The sequence below is a fragment of the Procambarus clarkii genome, chromosome 38 (genome assembly GCF_040958095.1).
Source record: "Procambarus clarkii isolate CNS0578487 chromosome 38, FALCON_Pclarkii_2.0, whole genome shotgun sequence".
Classification (NCBI taxonomy): domain Eukaryota; kingdom Metazoa; phylum Arthropoda; class Malacostraca; order Decapoda; family Cambaridae; genus Procambarus; species Procambarus clarkii.
In genome coordinates this window covers 15278937-15303126 of record NC_091187.1, presented here as the reverse complement: position 1 = coordinate 15303126, position 24190 = coordinate 15278937, and the positions used below count along the sequence as shown (strand labels likewise).

The 24190-nt window shown below is 45.0% G+C and overlaps 1 protein-coding gene across 23 annotated transcripts in view; it reads left to right on the top strand.

Annotated features, from left to right (window-relative positions):
• Mp (collagen XV/XVIII-type protein multiplexin) overlaps positions 1-24190 on the top strand; it is a 354149-nt gene that overhangs the window by 272454 nt on the left and 57505 nt on the right. For 14 of the 23 annotated variants that reach the window (XM_069337769.1, XM_069337772.1, XM_069337771.1 and 11 more), the window contains 4 exons: positions 3019-3115; positions 6340-6405; positions 19040-19194; positions 19352-19504. In XM_069337769.1, the coding sequence (XP_069193870.1) occupies positions 3019-3115; positions 6340-6405; positions 19040-19194; positions 19352-19504 (471 nt within the window). The remainder of the gene's footprint in view (positions 1-3018; positions 3116-6339; positions 6406-19039; positions 19195-19351; positions 19505-24190) is intronic. The other 9 variants (XM_069337773.1, XM_069337776.1, XM_069337778.1 and 6 more) reach the window with 2 other exon arrangements.

Sequence of the window (24190 nt, the reverse complement as noted above, 5' to 3'; positions counted from 1 at the left end):
GGTTGGGAAGCTTCATACTTTTCTCCGGCGCAGAGGTTTATGCTCCTTTGGCTCTGGGGAGCATCTTGTTCGTTTGCAGCCATCTTCTCCTTTTCTGGTGAAGAATGAGATGGCGGGTTTCCAGAGGGGTCCTTGGGTTATTGATGCTTTTTGGTCAGGCAGGGGGGTGCATCATATTTTGTCTGGTTGTGGTTCTCTGTCGTTACCTGTGTGCCTAGGGTTCTGTGTCTAGGGATGCACTTTGGGTTGATCCAGTTTCGCTCGTTCCCTGTTCCAGGGGTCAGTTTTCTCAGGTTGTCCGCAGGTGTATCAAGTCTAGCCAGCCTGCGGTCTATCCTCGTGCCCATGATGTGCAGAAGTTTGCAGCTCTTGCTGCAGTTTTTGGTAACATGTCTTGGATTGACATTCTGGCACGGGGGTTTTGGAGGTCGAAAAGGGTCCTGGCCGCCCGTTATCTTGTTAATGTTCTGGGGCCCTCAGCAACCTTGAGTGGCTTTGGGGCATCTGGCGCGGCCAATTGTCCCATCTTCGTTATGAAGCATGTGGTTCTGCCACCTCCTGGGTAAGTTCCTTTTACTTATCTGTGGCAATATAGCTTTAGGGAGCCAACGCGGCTCACCTCAGAAAACTTTTCAATTTCACTGAATGTAATGAAACGCCATTTTCTGGGTTGAGCACTGGTGGCTCCCTGACACCATCCCTCCCTCCCCTCCCTCCAGTCGGCGGTTTGCTACGAGTCTACGAAGTGATAGTGTCAGAACTTGGGTCGCCTGGGCGGTGCCCCCTCTAGGGGAAGGGGGGTCACTAATAAGCAGGTGTGCTGGTTGAGTGGATATTTTTCGTCTTGGGGGGGATGAGTTCATAGGCTCTGCTTAGGTCTTGGGTTGCAATGTTGTACCAGTTGGGGTTGTAATGGTTCTCCTATATTTCTGGGTGATACCCCCAGTCGATGGCAGACATGACTATACTTTCACAAAAGTGGAGTGTTCATAAGCTATTGCTCCTGGTGCCTCTCTGAGGAAACCAGGTTCTGGCTTGTGGTTTCCAGTAGGCAATGAACTCCAATTAACTGATGCTTTGGACTAATATAGCAGATATCAGTCCATTAGCTTCAGGAAACCTCTGGGGCTCAACCAAGAAAATGGTGTTTCATTACATAGGACGTTGGTTTTTTTGATTGTCTTGTATGTGGGTGCTGAAGTTGTCTCTTTATGTATAGGCCAAGAAACTTTACATAATTTTTATTGCTGATGTTAATGAGGTCTATCTGAAGCTGAATTGCATTTGTTGATTAAGAGAGAATTAAAAGGAAAATTGATGTTGGAATATATACTGGTGAAGCATCCCAGAGTTCCTGAAATAAAAGGCAAGTGCCTTGTCCTGTTATTCAGTTCATTATTTGTTAATAAGCCTTACTCAAATTATAGAGGGTATTCAATAGCATTTACCTGATTTACCTGAGGGGCCACTAACCCCTAGTGGCCTCAGTGAGGACAGTGGCCACAATGACACACCCCATACAAACACTTTTTCATATGTTCAAGACTCTTTGTTCAACAAACTCACTAAAGTTTGTGATCTAAATAGTATCTACCTATGAGCATTACCCCCATTTTAATTTATTCCATGTCATATATATCTGTGTCCATCTAGTTATTGTTTCCCTTGTTTCTGTACATGATTTAATTATCATTTACCACCGTTGTCAAATTAGGGCACTAAGGATGATTTAAATAATGTCTAATGAAATTGATGAACAATTAACAAAATGCTTAACAAACCCATTGAAGTCCTCTACCAGTGTGTGTAGCCCATGAATCCTACTAGGTAAGTAAATGATTAATAAAGTATTTCACATGTGTTGCCTGTAAGTGAATAATGTGATTGATTGTTACCTGCCGAAGGCGGCTAGTTTATTGTGCACCCCATACTCATCCTGTGAGCGATAGCACAAAAGCATTACAGAAGGCACAAAAGGTCTTTATCAGACCTCATCTTAGATTATTACATAAACAATTTCATCTATCCTTCACACCTTAAAGTGACAATGTCAGCTAGTTACAGAGAAAGTGCTATTTCAAGAACTATATATTTACAGTAAGTCATCATACATTAATGGAAGGTGTTATCGCTAATACATAATAGTTTGACCAATGGAGATATTACAGTCATAGGGGAGCTTCTGTTTATTATTAGTCCTCACAATACACTACTTGTTTCTGAATCTCATGTCATTCATCTACTGGAAGCGAAATGTGGATACAGTGCAAGGATTTCAGGTAATTTATCCATGGTAATCAGATAGGTTGCCATATCATACAGAGTGAGCTTAGATTTATCTCTAAATGGCTAAATTTTACTACAATCCAAGATATAGTGTTCGAGTGTGTGTGTCTGTCTTTGTCCACACACATTACACTTTACTTCATCTAGATCCCTATACAAGCCGAACTGCCAGAGATACTTGTAGCCAAGTCTTATACGAGCTGTGACAACATCTGTTAGTCTACTGACTTTGTTACTTGCCCCATACACATGTTTTACTTCACACATTTAATTGTGATGAACAATGGACCTGCTAGTTCCAGTTTGCACTGTTCTACTTTCTTCAAATTCATCTAGGAGTTCTCGTCTAATGACACTTTTAAGACCTATTTCATAACTCAAGATTCCGTTCAATACTGTCTTTATTTACTGCAACCTTAGCAAGGGCGTCAACTTTGTCATGTTCCTGCAGGCCAATGTGAGAAGGAATCCACAACATTTTTATATTTACCTCGCACATCTTAATGATGTGAGTGATGTGTTATCCTGTATGTGAGTATTAAGAAACTTGCAATGTGTTAATATACATTAGGAGGAGGAAACATGATACTGTATATAAAATTTCTGGGTTGTCACACAAACAGCTGACGCTCAACTCCCTCAGACACAACTAGATGAGTATGTATGAGTATGCACACACCCCATACACTGACTTCTGCAAACTTTTCACTGCATTCCAACTCTCCCCACCAGCTGATTGGTACCCTGGAGGGCAAAGCGGGTGGTGACGCTAGCGGAGGAAGTGGCATCAACCTCTTTGACAGTGCTGATGGCGTGTCCTGGCTTTCAGGTATGATTGTGCCACATGGGCAATGTGTGTCCATCGCCACAGGTGATGGATGCTCTGACAGCTGTGATGATGACCAGGGGCTCGGTAAAGCAAGGACCTTACTATAATTCCCTGATCAGCTGTGCATGTAATAAGGTCTAGATTTGTTTTCTTGCTTCTCATAAATTAGTCATGATAGTAACTGGGTCCTGGTAACTGAAAGGTTGAATGGATCCACTTAACAGGATCTTTGGTGATGAAGCTGTATTGATTGAATTGATGGGGGATGCAGTGTCATGAAAAGTTAGGCCCTATTAAGTGTACCATTAAAAACCGCTCTCAACGAATGGGTTGCTGTAACTGGGCTCTAATGGTAGGATCCTATTTTTATCAGTCTTTCTAAATAGTTATTTTCCTAGTTCTTCATGCACTTCACTAGAGTAGCTATTTATTGTGTTTTTATATATGATATTTATTTTATGCAAGTATCTTCATTTTCTGTAAATTATTTCTTTTTTTCTTAGGTAGATAGTAAATACTTTTTTTTTTTAACTGGATGCTGATCTAGCTATGCAAAGCAGTATTGTTCTATATTTTATTTAATGTATTGTGCTACATACTTCTGAGCTCTACCACTCGGTTACTCCCTTAGGCAAGGTTCTGTTGGTCTATTGAACATGATCATGCACACTCTTAGCACTGTACTGGTGCAAAAGGGATTCTTCTCCAATATTGCTCTTGGGTCATACTTGTGCAAGGAAGACCCTGAACTTAAAGCCCTTCCAAATGCTGCTTGGCATCAAAGTAACTTCTTATGGATTTTCAACATACTTCCACCAAATATAAGAAATATTACTGAAACGAAAGGGGAAGTTTTGAGGAGGGAATTGGACAAGGTACTGCAGGACTGCTGGATCAGCAGGAGTGTAATGGAAACTTGTGTTTATGGGCTGCTAAAAACAACAGTCATACTGATGAAGTTATTGCCAGACATGCCTGGCCTATAACTTGGCTTCAACAATAGAAAAACTCGTGAAACTGACTAAGCTAAGAAAACTAAGGCCACATAAGGGTGCCGAAGTCCAGGAACATTCGCCAAATACCAGGCCACCAGAACCATGTTAGACCTAAAAAAAAAAAAAAAAAAAAATATCAGTTGAGGACATATTAGTAAACACAGCTGTGAGAGCTGTATACTGTACTTCCAAACATCATGGGTACGAGGGTAGACCTCAGATTGGTTAGACTTAATAACTCTGTGGATGACCTGAGAAACAGACACATTAGAACAGGTAACCAAGGAAACAGGATCAGCCCACAAAGAATGCACTGAAGCAGAATCAGTGGCATTGAGGGTAGTGGTAGAGAGTTGTTGCCGAACACAACACATGATGCACCTCAATCCGAGCCAATCTTGCATGTTGATATGCTGTGTTGGCCCATTCTTTAGATTCAGCTTGGAAGTTTTACCCTTTTGGCTGCCCTCCTTTTTCTTCTCTCCTTTTTTCTTGATGTTGTTACACAGGTTGTTTCTGCAGCAGCATTTTACTGCTGCCCGATTTATCATGAAAGTCCTTTTATATAATAATAATAATAATAATAAATTATTATTATTATTATTATTATTGGGTGGAGCTATCCAGGTGGTTAGCACTAAGGACCCACCAGAAAGAGGTATTTCATTATAGACTTTCAATGCTTGTTTCTTAATGGTCATTCTGGGCTTGATTAAATGCTCTCTTATGCCTCCCTTATGCCAGTATGGCAGATACGGACATTTTGAAAAACCCAGTTAGGCCTGTGCAGAATGCCATTGCCAAATTGTGTATGATGTTCATCAGACCAGTAGAACCTTGTCTAAGGGAGTATTGCAGAGTACCCTGTTCAGGAAAATGATTTTCTTATACAGTACACTCAAAGCCAAAGATTTTATTAAACTTTTTTTATTTAGTTATGAGCAGCATTATTACTTGATACTGTTGTAATTTTTTTTCAACATACATATATTGTAGATTTTCCAGCTCTGTACCAAATAAAATAAATTTCCATGCACTGATTCTTTTATCCCTCCTTATTCCCAACTTCCACACATACATTTCTCCACCTCACATTCTCCCACCAACATCTTTATCATCCCTGTTCCTCGACCTACTCTTCCTCCACATCTCCCTGCATATCTTCGCCTTTAACTGACAATTCCCTAAACTCTTCCCCCCTCACCTACCACCCCCTATATCCTCCCCCTCTCTCTCACTTTTGTGTTTGTTGATGGAGTTTTAGTAGCTTTAAACTTTAATACTTACATCATTTTACACAAATATAAATATAACTATATTGACAATATAAATTACACAATCCTCAGTCATCATAATGTCAATTATGAAATCTATATGTTCTCTCATTGTTTCCTTATAAAATACAGTATGTATGTGCTAGCTTAATGTATAACTCTTGGGAAATGCAGTAATTCCTTCTTTTACTGCCACACAATATTAAATTATTCTCTTGCATCACTGTGCTGCATGCTTTAAAGCTATAGCAATGCCTGGTTAGTCTAAAATACACTGCTTGTTGCTCAATGTTCCTTACCAAAAGTGGTCTACACTGACACTAGCTGACAAGTGAGATACAAGTGGATGACGCTATGAATATCCGAAGCCAGCTGCAACTGCTAAGCATTTCATGTGTCAAGCACATACAAGAGTTGTCAAACATTGCATAGATGTTGGACAGCATCTGTGACCTGTGGTACAGGTCACAGCAAAGTGACCTGTGGTACATGTCGGACAATTGGAGCAAAGTGCTCTGTGCTACATGTCGGACAACTGTAGGAAGGTGCCCTGTGCTACATGTCAGACGACTGTAGCAAAGTGCCCCGTGCTACATTTCGGACAACTATAGCAAAGTGCCCTGTGCTACATGTCGAACAACTATAGAAAAGTGCCCTGTGCTATATGTCGGACGACTGTAGCAAAGTGCCCTGTGGTACAAGTCAGACAGCCGCAGCTAATTTCAGGCTATACACATGTATCACACACGAATCAGTGTCAGGTAGTATATACTTCTGACAGCTGTTGCAAGTGTCAAACACTACAAAAGTAACTTGACAGTTGCAGCATTTGTTAGCCACTGTGAGGCTTGTGGCAAACGGTAACCCTTCGTTGTAAGGGAACTCTTGGTAATTGATGCTTCTATTTCCTTTTTTTTTTTTATTGTTGCTTCTTCTTTGCTCGGCCTCTCCGCAGTTGGCGATGATGAGGATTTCAAGTTGGAGGGATCGGGACTGGTGGAGTACAAACCTTTCTTGCCCAGTAAGTTTTGTATCCATATAGCTCATGTCTCCTAGTAAGTCCCAATATGGCTCTCATTTCCCAGTAAGTTCTAGTATCATTCATATTACCCAATATGGTGAGTGTTGCTCAGTAAGTCTCAATATGACTTATGTATGCTGGCAAGTCCCAGAATGACTTGTGTTTTTTTAGTAAGTTCCAGCATGGCTCACATCCTCCAATAAGTCCAAGTACGGCTTGTGTGTCCCAGTAAGTTCCAGTATGGCTCTTTGTCTCCCAGTAATTCCTATGTGGCTTGTGTCTCTCGGCAAATCCCAGTATAACTTGTTTTCCAGTACGTTCCAGAATGGCTTCTGTTCCCAAGTAAGTCCCAGTATGGCTCGTTAAATCCCAATATGACTCGTGTTTTCTAGTAAGTCCCAGTGTGGATCATTTATCCCAGTCAAGTCCCTGTATTGCTCATGTCTAAATGTATTTTGAAACTTTATGAACTACTCAACTTGGTTACTTCCAAAGGTAACACCCCTCCCCAGAGGGAAGTACAATTGGTAATATGTGCCTATTGGCATACTCAAGCAAAGTGGCATTCTAACATCAGCTCCACACGTTACATCTCAAATGGCCCCAACGGGGTCACAGTAGTTTTAAAGGGAACACTGCAGAGTAGTCAATCCAACTTGAAAATTACCTACAGAGGGGGTAAATACACAAATTCAAAGCCTTACAAATCATCTCTGACATCATTGTTGACTGCCAATGGAATATTCTTTTTAACTTCCATTTGGGCCACTTGGTTGCCTAGTCCAACCCTACCAAATGACACCATCTTGCCCACGAAGAGTTTTCCTACCCTATCCTCTTATAAGTACACTCTTGCATAACAAGTTGTGTGACCTGGGATCAACACTGATACCTGTTTTTAGACTGATTTCTGCATCCAGTGTCAGAGACCCTAGATTAACCACCACACACAGACTTGGCAGGTGAGCATACAAAACAGTGGCTTACTCTTTTAGTCTCCATCACATCTTTTACAGTCATTTGGAACTTTGCTTACAGAAGTAGGTATTTACAGCTTGGTATAGTGTACATTTGGCTGTTTTTTCTATCTTATGCCACCAAGCCTTGCCTTTGCAAAGTTGTTTTTTCACTATTTAGTGATTGCAACAATTGCTTTAGTGGTTTGGGTACTCTAGTTCTCATGGTCACCTGTTCAAAGATATCCCCCCTCTTAAGCATTCTTCAGCACTACTCAGCAGCACACAAAATTTCCAGCGAACTGAGCAATGGCCCATGAACACTTTACATTTACAGCATGTCATCTTGCCATTGACCAGGCAAGGCAAGGCACCCAGAAAGCTAGACGAATCAAAACAGACTACTGCCTAGTTAAAAAAGTGCAACTTACATCCTCACAAGTGCAGAAGAACTCCAGAAAGCAAGCAAGCAAACAAACAAGCAAACCTTCTTAATTTCTCCCAACTAACCTCCCCCACCCCACCCCACACATTAGCTCCACCCATCCACAGTGGGGAAAGGGGGAGGTGACCTGGGTAAGTTAGGCCGCCATCATTCCATTCTTTGACTGATGAAGTAGTGCTGGCCGAGTGGTTGCTGTTGCTTTGACTCTGTTCCCGTTTTCTTTGGTGTTTTTGCCCTTGCGACAGTGTTATAAAACGGATGTGTGCATTTTGCCAGGAGTTTCGAGTACAGGAGTAGCATGCGCTTAAGGCCACCTAAGGTGACACCCCTAGGGTCAACACTTGCAGCATTGGAGCTCCAGCATATTTCAACAATCCTAAGTATTGTAGTACAGGTTGATGGTAGTGAGTGGTGTCCCAGAGAACATAAAGGTATAGTGCTCTTGAAAAATAGGTGAGATAACAGGAAAGTGCTAAGGGAAGTGAAAAATCGGATGAGAAAAAGTTGCCAGAAAAGCGTTTCCAGTGCAGAGAAGAACATTCAAGATGGCCACTGGCAAGGGGAAAAACAAAGGGAAGATTTTGAGGGATTCAATGAAGAAAGCATTGATATTAGCAGTCTACATAACAAGTTGGTAAATTTAGATACTATAGTGAACTCTCATGTAGAAATAATTAGTAAATTGAAAGAAAGTAATGACCATTTGAATAGCAAAGTTTTATGTCTTGAGGGTTTAGTGAAAGACTTGCGCAAGGATAAGAATCAATTGGAAACAAATTGCAAATCCATGGAAGAAGAAAATAAACTCTTAAAAATAGCTTTGGAAGAAGTTAAAGTAAATTTAAACATAAATGACTACAATAGGTTAGGCAAGGAAATGCAACAGGAGAAACAGCTTTTGTCAGCACAGATGGAGGAAGTTACACAGGGAATAGAACAGTGCAAGAAAGATATGCAACTCACTTATGCACAAGTGGCCAAGGAGAAGGAAAAAATAGAAGAAGCAGTAAAGGAAGTCAAACACTGCAGCAACCAAGATAAAACAAACATTAGGCTGGAAGTGAGAAAAGAATTGGCATCTAACCCGAAGTTAGTGCAAAACACAGTTGATCGGAGTAAGTCCCTGATCATTTTTGGCTGCAAAGAAAAGGCGAGAACATCTAGGTCAGAAAGAGCTGTAGAAGAAGCTAAAGTAGTAGATAAAATTGTTGGCCTCGTGGAAGGTCTTACAACCATAGAGAATGTGTACGACTACAGGAGAATAGGCAGGTACGTAAAAGGGAAAGATCGACCTTTGAGGATCACCCTAAACGGTGCCAAACAGATGAAAGAAGTACTAAGGAATGCTAGAAAATTGCAAAGTGATGAGGATGGGAAAGGGTGGTCATTAAGACGAGATCTTTCAAAAGAAGATAGAGAGAAGCTGAAACTGAACTTCGCCGAGGCAAAACGTTTAAATGAGAGCAGGAATGAAGAAGAAATAAATTCTTTTTTCTACAAAGTGATAGGGGTAGGCAAACCAGTAAAGTGGTACATAAAGGCAAACCAACAAAATCAATAGAGAGAGGGGGAGTGAAAAATAAGGAGAGGGGGAACAAGTTTCTGAAGATTGCATACACCAACATAGATGGAGTGAGATCGAATATACTGGAGTTAAGTGATGTAATACAGCTGCAGACACCAGACATTGTTGCACTCACGGAGACAAAACTTGAAGATGTAATTTTAAATGAGGTCATATTCCCAAGGGGCTACTCAATTTGGAGACGGGACAGAAAAATTAGGAAAGGCGGTGGCGTTGTTGTGCTGGTAAAAGAACACCTAAAGGTGAACGAAATAATGACTGCTAATCCACAAGAAGTTGACATAATAGCACTAGAGATCTGCCATGAGGATGATAAACTAATGATAATAAATGCATATAGTCCACTGCCAAGCAGCACATGGTCAAAGGAGGAGCTAGATAGTAAACGTGAAGGTCTTATAACAATAATGAGAGATTATAGCGAGAGCGGATAACGATAGATCACGACTGTTGATAGTCGGTGACTTCAACTTGAAATCCATAGACTGGGAAGCATATGAAGCTAAAACAGAAGATTTTTGGACCTGTAAATTTGTAGACCTCATTCTGGAAACATTCTTGTATCAACATGTTAAACAAGCTACGAGGATGAGGGAAGGGGACGTTCCCTCCATGCTAGATTTGATATTTACCAGGAAAGAGGAAGAGATATTTGACATTCAGTACCTTCCTCCCTTGGGTAAAAGTGACCATGTCTTTTTTGGGAATAAAGTATGCAATGCGTTATAAGCTGGAAGAAAATAAGGAGGTTGAAGCAGTTGAAAAACCAGACTTCAGGAGAGGACATTATGGTGACCTTAGAAATTTTTTTAGTGAGTATAATTGGACAGACTTGATGCTAGGCAAGGAAGTGAATGAGATGTATGTCAAGTTTTGTGAAATATATGATAAAGGCACAAAAAAATTTACACCAAAACAGAGATGCAGAACTAGGAAACAGGATTGGTTCAATAGAAATTGCAAGAGGGCTAGAGACCAAAAGACACAAAAATGAAATCAATACAGGAAGAGGCCGAACCCCCAAACATACCAGCGATACAAAGATGCGAGAAACAACTACACGGCAGTGAGGAGAGAGGCAGAAAGAAATTTTGAAAAAGGGATTGCAGACAAATGTAAAACAGAACCAGGTCTATTCTATAAATTCATAAACAACAAATTGCAGGTAAAGGGTAATATTCAGAGGTTGAAAATGGGAAATAGATTCACGGAAAATGAAAAGGAAATGTGTGAAACACTAAACGAAAAGTTCCAAAGTGTGTTTGTACAAAATGAAATCTTTAGGGAACCAGATACAATAAGAATTCCAGAGAACAACATAGAGCACATAGAGGTGTCTAGAGATGAAGTGGAAAAAATGCTCAAGGAGCTCGGTAAGAACAAAGCAGCTGGCCCAGATGGCGTTTCACCATGGGCTCCGAGAGAATGTGCATCTGAGCTCAGCATTCCACTTCACCTGATCTTTCAGGCATCCCTGTGTACAGGAATCGTAGCAGACGTGTGGAAACCGGCTAACATAGTTCCAATCTACAAAAGTGGCAGCAGGGAAGACCCCCTCAATTATAGACCTGTATCATTGACAAGTGTAATAGTGAAAGTATTGGAAAAACTAATCAAAACTAAATGGGTAGAATACCTAGAGAGAAATGATATAATATCAGACAGACAGTATGGTTTTCGATCTGGAAGATCCTGTGTATCGAATTTACTCAGTTTCTATGATCGAGCCACAGAGATATTACAGGAAAGAGATGGTTGGGTTGACTGCATCTATCTGGACCTAAAAAAGGCTTTCGACAGAGTTCCACATAAGAGGTTCTTCTGGAAACTGGAAAATATTGGAGGGGTGACAGGTAAGCTTCTATCATGGATGAAAAATTTTCTGACTGATAGAAAAATGAGGGCAGTAATCAGAGGCAATGTATCGGAATGGAGAAATGTCACAAGTGGAGTACCACAGGGTTCAGTTCTTGCACCAGTGATGTTTATTGTGTACATAAATGATCTACCAGTTGGTATACAGAATTATATGAACATGTTTGCTGATGATGCTAAGATAATAGGAAGGATAAGAAATTTAGATGATTGTCATGCCCTTCAAGTAGACCTGGACAAAATAAGTAGATGGAGCACCACTTGGCAAATGGAATTTAATGTTAATAAATGTCATGTTATGGAATGTGGAATAGGAAAACATAGACCCCACACAACCTATATATTATGTGAGAAATCTTTAAAGAATTCTGATAGAGATCTAGGGGTGGTTCTAGATAAAAAACTATCACCTGAGGACCACATAAAGAATATTGTGTAAGGAGCCTATGCTATGCTTTCTAACTTCAGAATTGCATTTAAATACATGGATGGCAATATATTAAAGAAATTGTTCGTGACTTTTGTTAGGCCAAAGCTAGAATATGCAGCTGTTGTGTGGTGCCCATATCTTAAGAAGCACATCAACAAACTGGAAAAGGTGCAAAGACATGCTACTAAGTGGCTCCCAGAACTGAAGGGTAAGAGCTACGAGGAGAGGTTAGAAGCATTAAACATGCCAAAACTAGAAGACAGAAGAAAAAGAGGTGATATGATCACTACATACAAAATAGTAACAGGAATTGATAAAATCGACAGGGAAGATTTCCTGAGACCTGGCACTTCAAGAACAAGAGGTCATAGATTTAAACTAGCTAAACACAGATGCCGAAGAAATATAAGAAAATTCACCTTCGCAAATAGTGGTAGACGGTTGGAACAAGTCAAGTGAGAAAGTGGTGGAGGCCAAGACCGTCAGTAGTTTCAAAGCGTTATATGACAGAGTGCTGGGAAGACGGGACACCACGAGCGTAGCTCTCATCCTGTAACTACACTTAGGTAATTACCTTCCCTAGGTGCTCCATAAGTACTTCCCTTGCATCTCAGGGTTATCTTCCCTGGGGCATTTGGGGATCACACCCCATTAGAGGACTTCCTTGCTTGTGGTTGTTTTTGCCCTTTTTGTGCGTCGGGGGCCTTGGGGCTTTCTCGAATTGCCCTGGATAGGGGTTTGTTTGTTGGCTGGTGGAGCGCATTGCAGCTTGCGGTGCTTGCTTTTCAGCTTTCGACGGTGTGGCCCCTTTTTTCTATCTGACTGCTTGTTTGCTGTAATGGAGTTTTGGGGGCTTCATTGTGCCCGGGCAAGGGATCGGACAATGTGGCATTGCATAGTCTCTGTGATGTAACGTGACAGGTTGTGTACCCATTTAGAAGCCCCAGAGCTGCCTCGCTTGGGGATGACAGTTTCCTGGGCTTAGAGGAGTCCGAGTGGAGCTCTTGGGTTCCGTTTCACCCCACTTGGGTCCTTGTGCCCTCTGCACAGGGGCTTCTGCCGGGGAGAGAGTTTTCATGCCCTCCTTCTCTTTCTAAGTTTGAGTTAGGTAGGGCTTTCCCCAGGGTTTGTTTCTGGGTGGTTTTGGGCTCATCAGATTCATATTTCTGGAGGTTTTCTTCCTCTCGAATTTTCCCTGCAGAGGTTCGGGAGGTGCTTGATGCCCACCTTAGTGCTGTCTCTTCAGATCTTCACCATATTGTACTCTTTTGTTTTCTGAGGACTGTTTCAGTTTTTGTCGGCGGCTTTAACTAGTTGGCCTATTTCCAATTTGTTGATTCTTCAGAGGGGTCTCTCTTGGCCCTTTCAGAAAGGTCGGGCCAGGACTCGAGCTTCCTGGGGTCGGAGTAGGCCTGTGGTGCCAGTTTGAGTCGGTGGTGTCCCAGGTACCTTCTTCGTCTGGTGCCTTCTAGCCCTTTGTTGGGTCGCCCCATTGATTGGGCATTGAGTGGAGGCTTGTGCTCTCTACCCACGCATGTTCCCACGATTCGTGGGATTTTCGTTTTTTTCCTGCGGCTTTTGGTGGCATTGGATAGTCCTTCCTCCCTTTAGAGGGACTGGTCTGGCGGGTCAGGCCTCTTCACCGTCCATCCTTCAGGTCATCTCGGAATGGGTTCGCTTGGGGGTGGTTGACATGCCCTCGTCCCTCAGGTGGGTTTCCCACCTGTTTCCAGTTTCAAGCCAAGACTGTGCGAACCTCTGGTACATCCTGTACGTGTCATCTGTACTGGTTGCTTCCATGCCCTTCCTTTCGGAGGACTCTGTTGTCCCAGGTCTGTCTCATTCTAGATCTAGGTGCTTGGATGATTTCCCTGGACCTCAGGGACTCATAATGACACGTCCCTATACTTCCGGAGATCAGGAATTGGTTGGGTTTTGTAGTGGGAGTGACAGGCTTATTGCTTTTGTTGTCTCCCTTTTGGGCCAAGTCTGGCACCTCTCATTTCTACGCATTTGACTTGGGTCACGATGGCCCATATTCAACCACTAGGTCTTAGTCTTGGCCTACCTTGACAACCGGTTGGTGTGGGCTCCCAGCTGGTCTGATTGTCTGCTAGCCAGGGATCTGGCTCTCTCCCAGCTCGCCAGGTTCGGGTTCCTGTTGTACTGGCAGAAATCCCAGTTGGTTCTGGTCCAGGTTAGGACTTGGCTGGGCCTTGTGTGGGACTCTGGGACTGCATCCCTTTCTCTCCCTCCCGTGGCTTTGCTCCAGCTGTTTCTGTGGGGAGCCCCTTCTGCTCCATCGAGCTATCGAGCTAATATGCAATACATTAGACCAGGGAACATTCTATCATAACATAGAACGAAAAGGCAATGTAAAGGATTTGGGTGTGCTAATGTCAGAAGATCTTGCCTTAAAAAGGACACAATAAAGTAGCTGTCACAACAGCAAGAAAAATGACAGGTTGGATAACAAGAACCTTTCACACTAGAGATGCTATACCGATGATGATACTTTTCAAGATGCTAGTGCTCTCTAGAGTGCAGTACTGCTGCACTATGACAGCCCCTTTCAAAGCTGGAGAAATTGCTGACCTGCAAAGTGTGCAGAGATTCTTTACTGCTAGAACCCACTCATTAAAACATCTAAACTACTGGGACCGACTAAAGAGCCTAAATCTGTATTCTCTTGAGCGCTGGCGGGAGAGATACAGTACATAATAATTTACACGTGGAAAATAGTAGAGGGCTGGTCCCAAACCTGCACCCAGAAATAACATCACGCGAGACCAGAAGGCATGGCAGGATGTGCAAAATACCCCCGTTGAAAAACACAGGTGCAACAGGTACTCTGAGAGAGAACTCTATCAACATCAGAGGCCCAAGACTGTTCACTACGCTTCCACTACACATAAGGGGCATAACTGGCCGACCCCTCACAGTGTTCAAGAGAGAACTCGATTAGCACCTCCAAAGAATACCTGATTAACCAGGCTGTGATTCATATGGCAGGTTGCGAGCAGCTGCGTCAAACAGCCTGGTTGACCTGCCCAGCAACGAGGAGGCCTGGTCGATGACCGCGCTGCAGGGACACTAAACCCTGGAAACACCTCAAGGTAAGGTAGAGCATTAGTCAATGGAGTTCAGCATACCAGGGACCATGAGGTAGAACCTGACCCCGCTCAGAGAGGCACAGGGAGCAATGGCCCTGGAAAACACCTTGTGGTTGGGGTTTTCCTTATCTGCCATCGTCTGGGGTTAGGCACTCAGAATGGTAAGGCTTTTCCTTGTTAGGTAGGCATAACAAAACAGACCCCATGTGGTAAGACAATTGCAGCCAAAAACCGAACAGGCAGAACTCCCGGCTGCCCAATCGTTGGCTAATGCAATCCGGGGCAGTCAACAACTCTGGCCTCGGTTTCCTGGCAGTATTTTCCCTTTGTGGTGTCCTCTGTTGTTCGTCGTGTGATGGCCAGGTGTACCTGAAGAGTACTGGGGCTGCATGTGCTTATGGCACCCTTCCCTAAGTGCCTTTTGAGTACTACCCTTGAGTGTCGGTTATCTTCCCTGGTACTTTCGGGACACCATTTCCATAGGGGTTTTTGCTGCACGGCATTTACCTCACCCTTGAGGCCAGCTGGGGTTTTGTGGCCCTTGTTTGGTCTTGGGTAGGGAGTGGTATTGTTGCTGGTTGGAGCATCAAGGTGTTACACAGCCAGCTTACCTATGCAGTGGCCGGTTCCTGATTCCTTAGGGGACGTTGTACTTTTGCGGGGCTTTTCTTTTGCTTTTTGTTTTGTTTGCCTGGTGGGGGTCTGCCTGTTATGGCTATAGGACCACTTATAATATTTTGGTGGCCCTCTGCTAGGCCTCCATGATTGTACATGTCACAGGGGTTTTAGTGTTTTGATCTTGCCCTTGTTAGCTTTGGATCTAACTGGTTAGCAACACCTTGTCCGGGCTTCCTGTAGAAGTCTGCCTACAGGCCCTGGAAAATCCTGTCGGAGCTGGGTGGACCTATGAATTCATCTTCAGAGTTCCAGCTAATCTCGTGTGAGTTTGAAGGTTACTGTGTGCCCTTGTCTCAGGGTGACAGTCACCACTTTTGCCTCTGTCATGCCACCTGTTGAGTCATGGACACCTTTGTCTGTGACCCAACATCAAAAGGAAAGATTCAATATTATGCCTCTTCCTTGACCACCAGCATCAGAAGGAAATAAGCAGCATTATGCCTCCTCCCTGGCCACCAGCATCATGAGGTAAGAAGCAGTATTATGCCTCCTCCCTGGCCACCAGCATCAGGAGGTAAGAAGCCTTATTATGCTTCCTCCCTGGCCACCAGCATCAGGAGGTAAGAAGCCTTATTATGCTTCCTCCCTGGCCACCAGCATCAGGAGGTAAGAAGCAGTTTTATGCTTCCTCCCTGGCCACCAGCATTATGAAGTAAGAAGCAGTATTATGCCTCCTCCCTGGCCACCAGCATCATGAGGTAAGAAGCAGTATTAAGGCTCCTCCCTGGCCACCAGCATTAGGAGGTCAGAGGAGCAAAAGATAGTTCTCGGTAATTATCTACATCATTATTTAAATGGTATTGGAAAGCATTCTTCCCAATCACTAGTACTATACTGTATCATGAAAAGGATTAGTGTTCCCATCCATGAGCATTCGAAGGTAAGTGGCAGTACGATGTGTTCTCTGTAGCCACTGGCATCAAGATTAATCAACAGACCCGCCATGTGCACCGAGTCCCAGCTTGCACACAGCTAGTAAAACAGGGAGCTGATATATTCAAAAGGGAATGAATTTATGCTGTAAGATAAGCTTGAGTGGCATTGCCAGCTTCTAAAACAAATTAGTTATATAGATTTACTGTATATATATATGTATATATTGATGTATAATGCTGGCCAGACAGAAGGATAAATAATGTGCATTTATTTATATTATTTATATACAAGAAGGCACATTGAGTTTGAGAGTACAAAACATTGATGTTTTTATATTCTTGCAAAACCACTAACACATACATCATTTCAGGCAGGTTCTTAATCTAAAAGATTATTTTAAGTAGATATTTGTAGCAGAATTAGAAAAATATTAATAGGTACATAAGGTATCTGTGCATGGGGTTCAATCACTGCACTCTACCTTAAGCCCATCATCCAGCAAAAATCTGCTATCAGAACAATAACAAACTCTGTTTTCAGACAACACATGCCCCCCCCCCCCCCATTTAAATCCATAAACATGCTAAACATAAACGCACTCCACACATTCTCTTGTGCCATTTACATGTACAAAACCTGGTCCCTAAATGCAAATCCTGATCTGAAGTTCTTCCTTCAGAAGATAGAAGCCATAATCACCACACCAGAAATAAATTATCTCTTTGATATCCCCCAGAGTCAAACTAAATCTATGGAAACACACTATGCAAATAAAGGGACCTAGTCTATGGAACTCATTCCGTAACGAAATGAAAAGATGTCCAACCTATGCCTTATTCAAAAGTAAAACCAAAAAGTACCTAATTTTATCCTCATAGTTTCCTACCTAGTGCTTCAAACTCACACTGTATCTTGTGCTACCCACTCCCCCTTATACGTGCCTCAGTAGCCGACTTGAGCATAGTCATAATGATGCCTCAATGGGAACAAGAATAAGTTTCTGTAAGGTGAACCAAAACTAAATTTAAATAAGAAATTCTAAAATATAGCTGTGACCTTACTTAAATTAGGTGAAAGCCATGGTGATTGGACCTAAGGAATGAACCAACAACCTTGGAAATGACTGACACTGCCCATGGCAACATAATAAGAGCAAGGGACATCTTGGAAGTAGCAAGCCATCAGCACACAATTGGACCATAAAAAGCCCTTGAGTCTGGTACCTTTCAGGTAAATTTCCCAATTTCTGGTAATAAATTTACCTATTAGGTAAATTTATGAAAGTCATAAGCTTTGGGGTACATATCAGGCTGACACAAATTTATTAATACACAATGTAATAAATCAATGATAAACTAACCTTAGAACAAGACAGCATGGTAGGATGACGATGAAAAAGAGAAACCTCTATAGAGTCAAGAGTTGCCTGTAGATACCTCTGACCAGCACCCAACTGGCACAGCAAATAATAGACACCCAATATAAGAAGCCATATCTCAATGATCCGAGGGTCACAACAGAAGGCTGATGATTATTAAGAATGAGGGATGGGTCTACAGCCTCAAGAAATGATAACTCAGACCAAAACAACTGGACCCATGCTTTCTGATGCTCTCCATCCATCTATCTGAAGCTAAAGCCACAAAAAGGCAATCCTATGAATGCAATCATGAGAAGTTAGGAATACAGCAGAACCTTGAGGAAGGACTTGACCCCCTGCCAACTTTGTTGAAATCGGGTAGAACTGATAGAAGTCATTTGTAAGCACAATACAATACAAATGTTTATTCAAAAGAATGTATGTGCAAAGGACATAGGAGTAATGTACAAGTTGTAGGGACAGAAGTTATACAATTTATGAAGTTACTAAGTGTTTCAGGCAAAATCATAAAAAATAGACAAACGGATTAATTCAGTTTACATTATTTCTTATGGGAAAATTTGTTTCGACTTATGACCCATCTTTGGGAACGGATTAAATTTTAAGTTGAGGACCTACTGTACACTGTTACTTAGCCAAAGTAGTTGTATAATGTACAATTAGCAGATTCACAGAGTAATCACACTGACGTGACTGCATCAATGAGAAAATCCGTAGGAGCTGTGATGAGGGCTCAAACCTATATGGTGGATGTTCCCATGCACATGCTTCTAGAGACTAGATCACGTTGCTAGAAGTATTGAAAGTATTTTCTGTGTACTGAAAGAGGAGCATCAGAGTTAGAACAAGTTCTAGATGACAGATCCAGAGTGCATGAGGGGGATTGTGTGAAAATCCTTTTCCGGCTTTAGTAGAGGCCTCAGAAAATTCTTGTGGGTTCAGTAGAACTCCAGGTTGCAATCCTTATACGATGTTGTGGTCTAGTCCCTAGAAGCGTGTGTGAGGGAACGTCCACCGCATAGGTTTGAACCCTCATCACTGCTGCTAGGAATTTTCTCAATTAGCAGATTGGTAATGTGCAAGATTATTATTGGTTATCATTATTATTATTTATTACTGTACTGTATTACTATTTACAAATATTATTCCATTGTAATCTTGTTTATGGAACAGGAATGATGCATGAGAATTATATACCTTTGGTAGCTTGCTAAGCTCTGCTTTTCAGCTATATCCTATGTTTACTGTTTTTTAACATGCTGTTTCATGCTAACCTTTTATCTGGTTGGATACAGAGGCTGGCTCTGGGCTCCTGGGACAACCAGGACCCCCAGGACCTCCAGGACCCCAGGGGCTGCAAGGAATGCCAGGACTCACAGGGGTCACAGGAAAACACGGGGAGGTAGGGCCTCCTGGATTGCCGGGAGAGCAGGGACCTCCTGGATTAAAGGTAGTTATTTATTTTTAGTTCTTTAGAATTGTTTAATGAATGTCTGATATTACATATGCTGTATTCCATAATGAAGAGTATTTAGATACATATTACAAAAATACTGTACTGGTATAACAATTAGTTGCATTTTCTCCAATAACATCTGTTGTACTAGGGGGAACCTGGCATGGCTGGTGAAGCTGGACCTGCTGGTCCTATTGGTCCAGTTGGTCCATCAGGAGTGAAGGGAGACACCGGACCCCCTGGCCCACCTGGACCCATCACGACTGTGGTCCAGCCAGATGGCACTAACATTACCATTGTCAAGGTCAGGTGCATCAACCTCTGCTGCTGCTTCTGCCAATGCAATAATAATAAATTGAAATGTCAGAATTACAAGATCTAAGAACTTTTTTGTATTTAAAAAGCTTATATCACTATTGTATTCACCATCACATCTGCCACATATTAATGTTATTTTACATCCAATTTCTTTTGTAATTCTCCTTTAAGCGGGTAAAGGTTTTTAAAGATAAACACATCTTGTTAGCATTACTATGGAGCCTATTATATTGTAAGAATAATTCCAAATAGTCTTATATCAGAATCAAAACCTTTTTCTGAGGGGAGCCCCTACGGCTCCCCGGAGCTATCCATGGCTGATATGGATACCCTGACTATTTTGCATCAGTCGATGTGGGTGGAGTTCTAGGCCTACCGGGGACCATAAAATCAACAGAGCCAGAACCACGAGCCCCCTCAGAGAGGCACGGGGAGCAATGGCCCATAGAAATGCACATGTGATTTGGAGCATTCTATATCTGCCATCGACTGGGACAGGCACCCAGAAAGGTAAGCGCCACAAAACAAACCTCCTTCTGGCTAACAACAAAAATCGACAAACGAGTGGACAGAACTCCCCCAGGAAAATGAACTAACAAGCATGACATCACATGAGCCGCGCCGCATGTCTGCACAGCTCCCCCCTCCCCAGGAGGGGGAAGGGGGAGCCCCAGAACCCCGCGCCAGCGATCCCCGCCCAAGTTCCTCGGCTGATGGGATAATGCACGGTCGTGTGGCTCCAGCTCCGGTCTTGTCTCAGTGCTGTGACTTTTCAGTGCTGCTCTTACGGTGGTAGTGTGAGCTGGGAGTAGTATTCTCAGATACTCGGGCTGCATGTGCTTGGGGTCACTTTCCCTGAGTGCCCTGTAAGTACCGCCCTTGGGGCTTGGGGTTGCCTTCCACAAGTCGCCTTGGGTCTACCTCTGTTGGCTTTTCGCTGCTTGGCGTTTGGCTGCCCCGAGTGTTTGGGGATTTTACTTCCTTGTTTACCTTGGGGTAAGTGGTAGTTATAGCACTGGTGGGGCGCAGGGTACTGCGTAGCTAATTTTCACCTATGACAGCGGCCGGCTCTGTTCCCTCTGGGTACGTTGTCCACTTGTGTGGTTTTTCTTTTATATTTGTTTTTGCCTGGTAGGGGGGTCTGCCTTGTGTTCCCCCCCCCCCCCCCCTTATATTAGGTTCGTTTGTGTGGTGGCACCCCCTGCTTCGCCCTCACGGGTGGACACGTCCCGTGGGTTCAGCTTTAGCAGTTTGCTTGGTAGTTTGGGGCGCCGGTTAGCAGTGCCCTGCCTGGGATAACCCTTAGCAGACCCAGTCTAGGGGCCCTGGGAAACCCTGCGGGGGCTCTCGGGTCCGATAGTGGAGACCCTTGCGTCCCCTCTCGCTTTGTGCGAGTTGAGGGTTGCTCTGTCCCTTTGTCTCAGGGTGACTCTCCTTGTTTTTGCCTCCGTCATGCTGCCTGTTGGGTTGGTGACACATTCGACCCAGAGTCCTGCGAGCTTTGTTGCTTGTTCGTGACTCCATTCACCCAGTCTGCTGATGAATTCCCATGGGTGCAGCAGCTCGCGCGTTGCAGGGTAGGATGTTGCAACGCGCTTAGGTTTGTCGCTTCCCCGGACGCCCCGATGCTGCCCCGCTTGTGTAGGGACCCAGATTTGGGGGTTTTGGTCACTTCGGCCTTGGTTCTTCCACGCCCCCTTGTTTTTCCCCCCTCCTGCTTCCGGCCCCTACTCATCTGCAGGCTTCAGGGTCGGGGCGGGGTTAGAGGTTCTGAGACTTGGGGAGTTTCGGGGGTTGCCCCGTCCGGGGTAGCTGCGGAGGTATTCGAGTCTGTTCCTCCAGCCGATGCTCCGGGGTCTGACCAGTGGGCCCCTTCTCTTCCAGCTCTCTCGGCTGCCCCGGCTTTTTCTTGTGGGGCCGGGGCTTTGGAGGTCGACTCGGCCCCGGGGCCTGGTGTAGAGGCTCCTGGGGTTGGGGAGGAGCGGCCTTGGGGGCCTTGGGCTCCATTGCGCCCCGCCTGGATTTCCGTCCTTCTGAGCGGGGCTTACTGTTGCGAGGAGTGGGGTTTTCTTTCCCCCCTCTGCGCACGATTTGGGCTTGGGTTCTGCTCCTCCCCGGGTTTGGTTCCGTGTCCCTGTGGTTTTTCGGTTCCGTCTTCAGGAGGTTTTCGGCTAACCGCATCTCTTCGCCTGCGGTGCGGTTGACCTTTGCGGCTTACCTCCTGCGTGTCCCGGAGTTTGCCTCCATACTGGTTCCTTCTGTTCTGGACAGGTTGGGCTCTTTGTAGCCGTTTGGGCTCCTTGTAGCCGTTTGGGCTCCTTGTCGCCGTTTGGGCTCCTTGTCGCCGTTTGGGCTCCTTGTCGCCGTTTGGGCTCCTTGTCGCCGTTTGGGCTCCTTGTCGCCGTTTGGGCTCCTTGTAGCCGTTTGGGCTCCTTGTCGCCGTTTGGGCTCCTTGTCGCCGTTTTGGGCTCCTTGTCGCCGTTTTGGGCTCCTTGTCGCCGTTTTGGGCTCCTTGTCGCCGTTTTGGGCTCCTTGTCGCCGTTTTGGGCTCCTTGTCGCCGGTTGGGATACTTCTCGCCTTGTTGGGCTCCTTGTAGCTGGTTGGGCTACTTTTCTTTCACGTCCTGCGCATGCGCCATGGGAGTTTGTTTTGGTTCTGGGCTGTGTGCACACGTGTAATGCATACATTTTCCCTCGGGGGGGGGGGGGAGGGGGAGGGGGGCTTCGCCTCTCACTCTTTTCTTAATCCAATCCATGCTTTGTTGCTTTGGGGGTGTTCTGGGGTGCCGCTGTGGGAAAGTCACGTGGTTTTTCCCTGCGTTCTATGGTGGGGAGCCTCCTTCGCCGCTCTCCTCCTCTCCAGCATGGGCGCCCTGGCCGCCTCCGGCGGCTACGGACTTGAAAGCTTGCGTCATGGCCCTTCAGCGCCTATGTTCTGCAGGCGAGTTGGTGCGGTTTGGCGTCTCCTTCGTCCTGACGCTGTTTTTGTTTTTGGAAGTAGGAATGGGTGTACATGCGTACTTGAGAACGTGGACCGTACCACCCGAGGTGCCTACTGCAGGGCTATTAGCCCATACTGGGCAGCTCTTGTTCTTTCCACCTGATTCCTTCCTCGGTTCACGGGTGTCTGTGGGTGGCCTCTTGTCCCTTCCGAGGCGGCTCCTGCCCCTCTCCTATGCTTGTCCAACCTTACTTGAGTTTGGGGCCCCACCTCCACCTTGTTCCGCAGTGCAACGGTGGGGGTGCCTGTTCAGTGTGGTACGTTTTCCTGTGTCGAGGGTGTTTTTTGCTCGCCTCCTTGTGCTTGCAGGATTGGGTTCTGGCTCTTTGGTTACGCCTCTCCCCTGTCATTTGCCTGTCGAGTGGATTCTGTGCTTCATGGGTGCTCTCGTCTCTGCTCTTGGGGCTGTGTATCGGGTCAGCCCAAGTTGGGCTGCCTAATGTGTTCCTTCAATTGCCTGTGTCCCCTTGTGTACCACTCGTGTACGATTTATCTATCTTTTGTCGCTTCCTCGGGGAGTGTGGTGACGTTTTGCTGCGGTTTTGGTACTGCAGCTGCGTGTCGGGGTTGGTTGTGGCATTATGTTCGGCCCTTCCGTGCTCCCTCTGGGGCCCTCCTTCCTTGCTGGTCTTGCTGTGCCGGGCCTGGTTTTTCCATGTTCCTTGGATTCTGTCTTGTCCTCGCCTCGTTGTGCTGGCTGGGGATGAGCTAGGGGTCTTCATCTCGCCCCTCGCCTATCCTCCGGTTTCGGTTCAAGTTCCCTTCCTTAGTGTTTTTCCCGGTTGCCCCGGGATTTTTCTTGACGCTGGGGCTTTGAGGGGACAGCTCGGCCTCGGGGCCTGCAGGGTGGGTTCCCAGGGCTGGGGTGGGGCTCACGTAAGGGGCCTCAGGCCCAGTTGGTTCCCGCCGGGGTATTTCTACCCCTCTGGGCGGGGCTTGCGGTTTTGTGGTGTGAGGTTTTTCTATTCCCCTTCTCCGAATGTGCTTTGTGGGCGTCGGCCCCTCCCTGGGCTCGATTTCCTTGTTCATTGTGCCCGTTGTTTCCGTCCTGTCGGTGGGTGCTTTTCTACGGTCTTCGCCCCTTTTTTCCGGGACGGGCCTTCTCCATCATGTCCCCCCTCTTCTTGGGGTTTCTGCATGACTTTTGGTCTCGGGTACGACGGGGTTTTTGTGCCTTCGTCCTTTGTGTTTGCTTCTTTTTGTTCTCGAAGGTTCGGGACAGTTTTGCTACTTCCCTCCGGTCCTTTCTAGAGCTTGTGGGTCCTATTCCCGGCAGCTTCTGGGTGTTTGGCCTTCTTGTTCTTTTGTGCATATCTCTTCTCTTCGCGCTGTCTCGGCGCTACTTGTTTTCCTGGGGGCGATTTTGCTCCTTAATGAGTCTTTACGCTCCTGCCCTTCTGCGGGATGTTGGTGCGGGGCGACTCATGTGGGTTCCTTCCCTGTCGGCTGCACTTGTGGCGGTGGACTTGCACGCTTGTGGCATTTTGTCAGGTTTTGCAGGTTTAGGTCCTGCGTTTTCTTTTCCCTCCTGGGGCTGTCATAGGATTGGCTTGCAGAGGATGTAGAGGCGCTTGGAGCCGTTCCTGGGTCTGGCACCTTGGTTTCTGCTGCTAGCTTTCGGTATCGATGTTCCTTCTGCGCCGTTTCCAGGTAACCAGGTTTCGCAGGCTG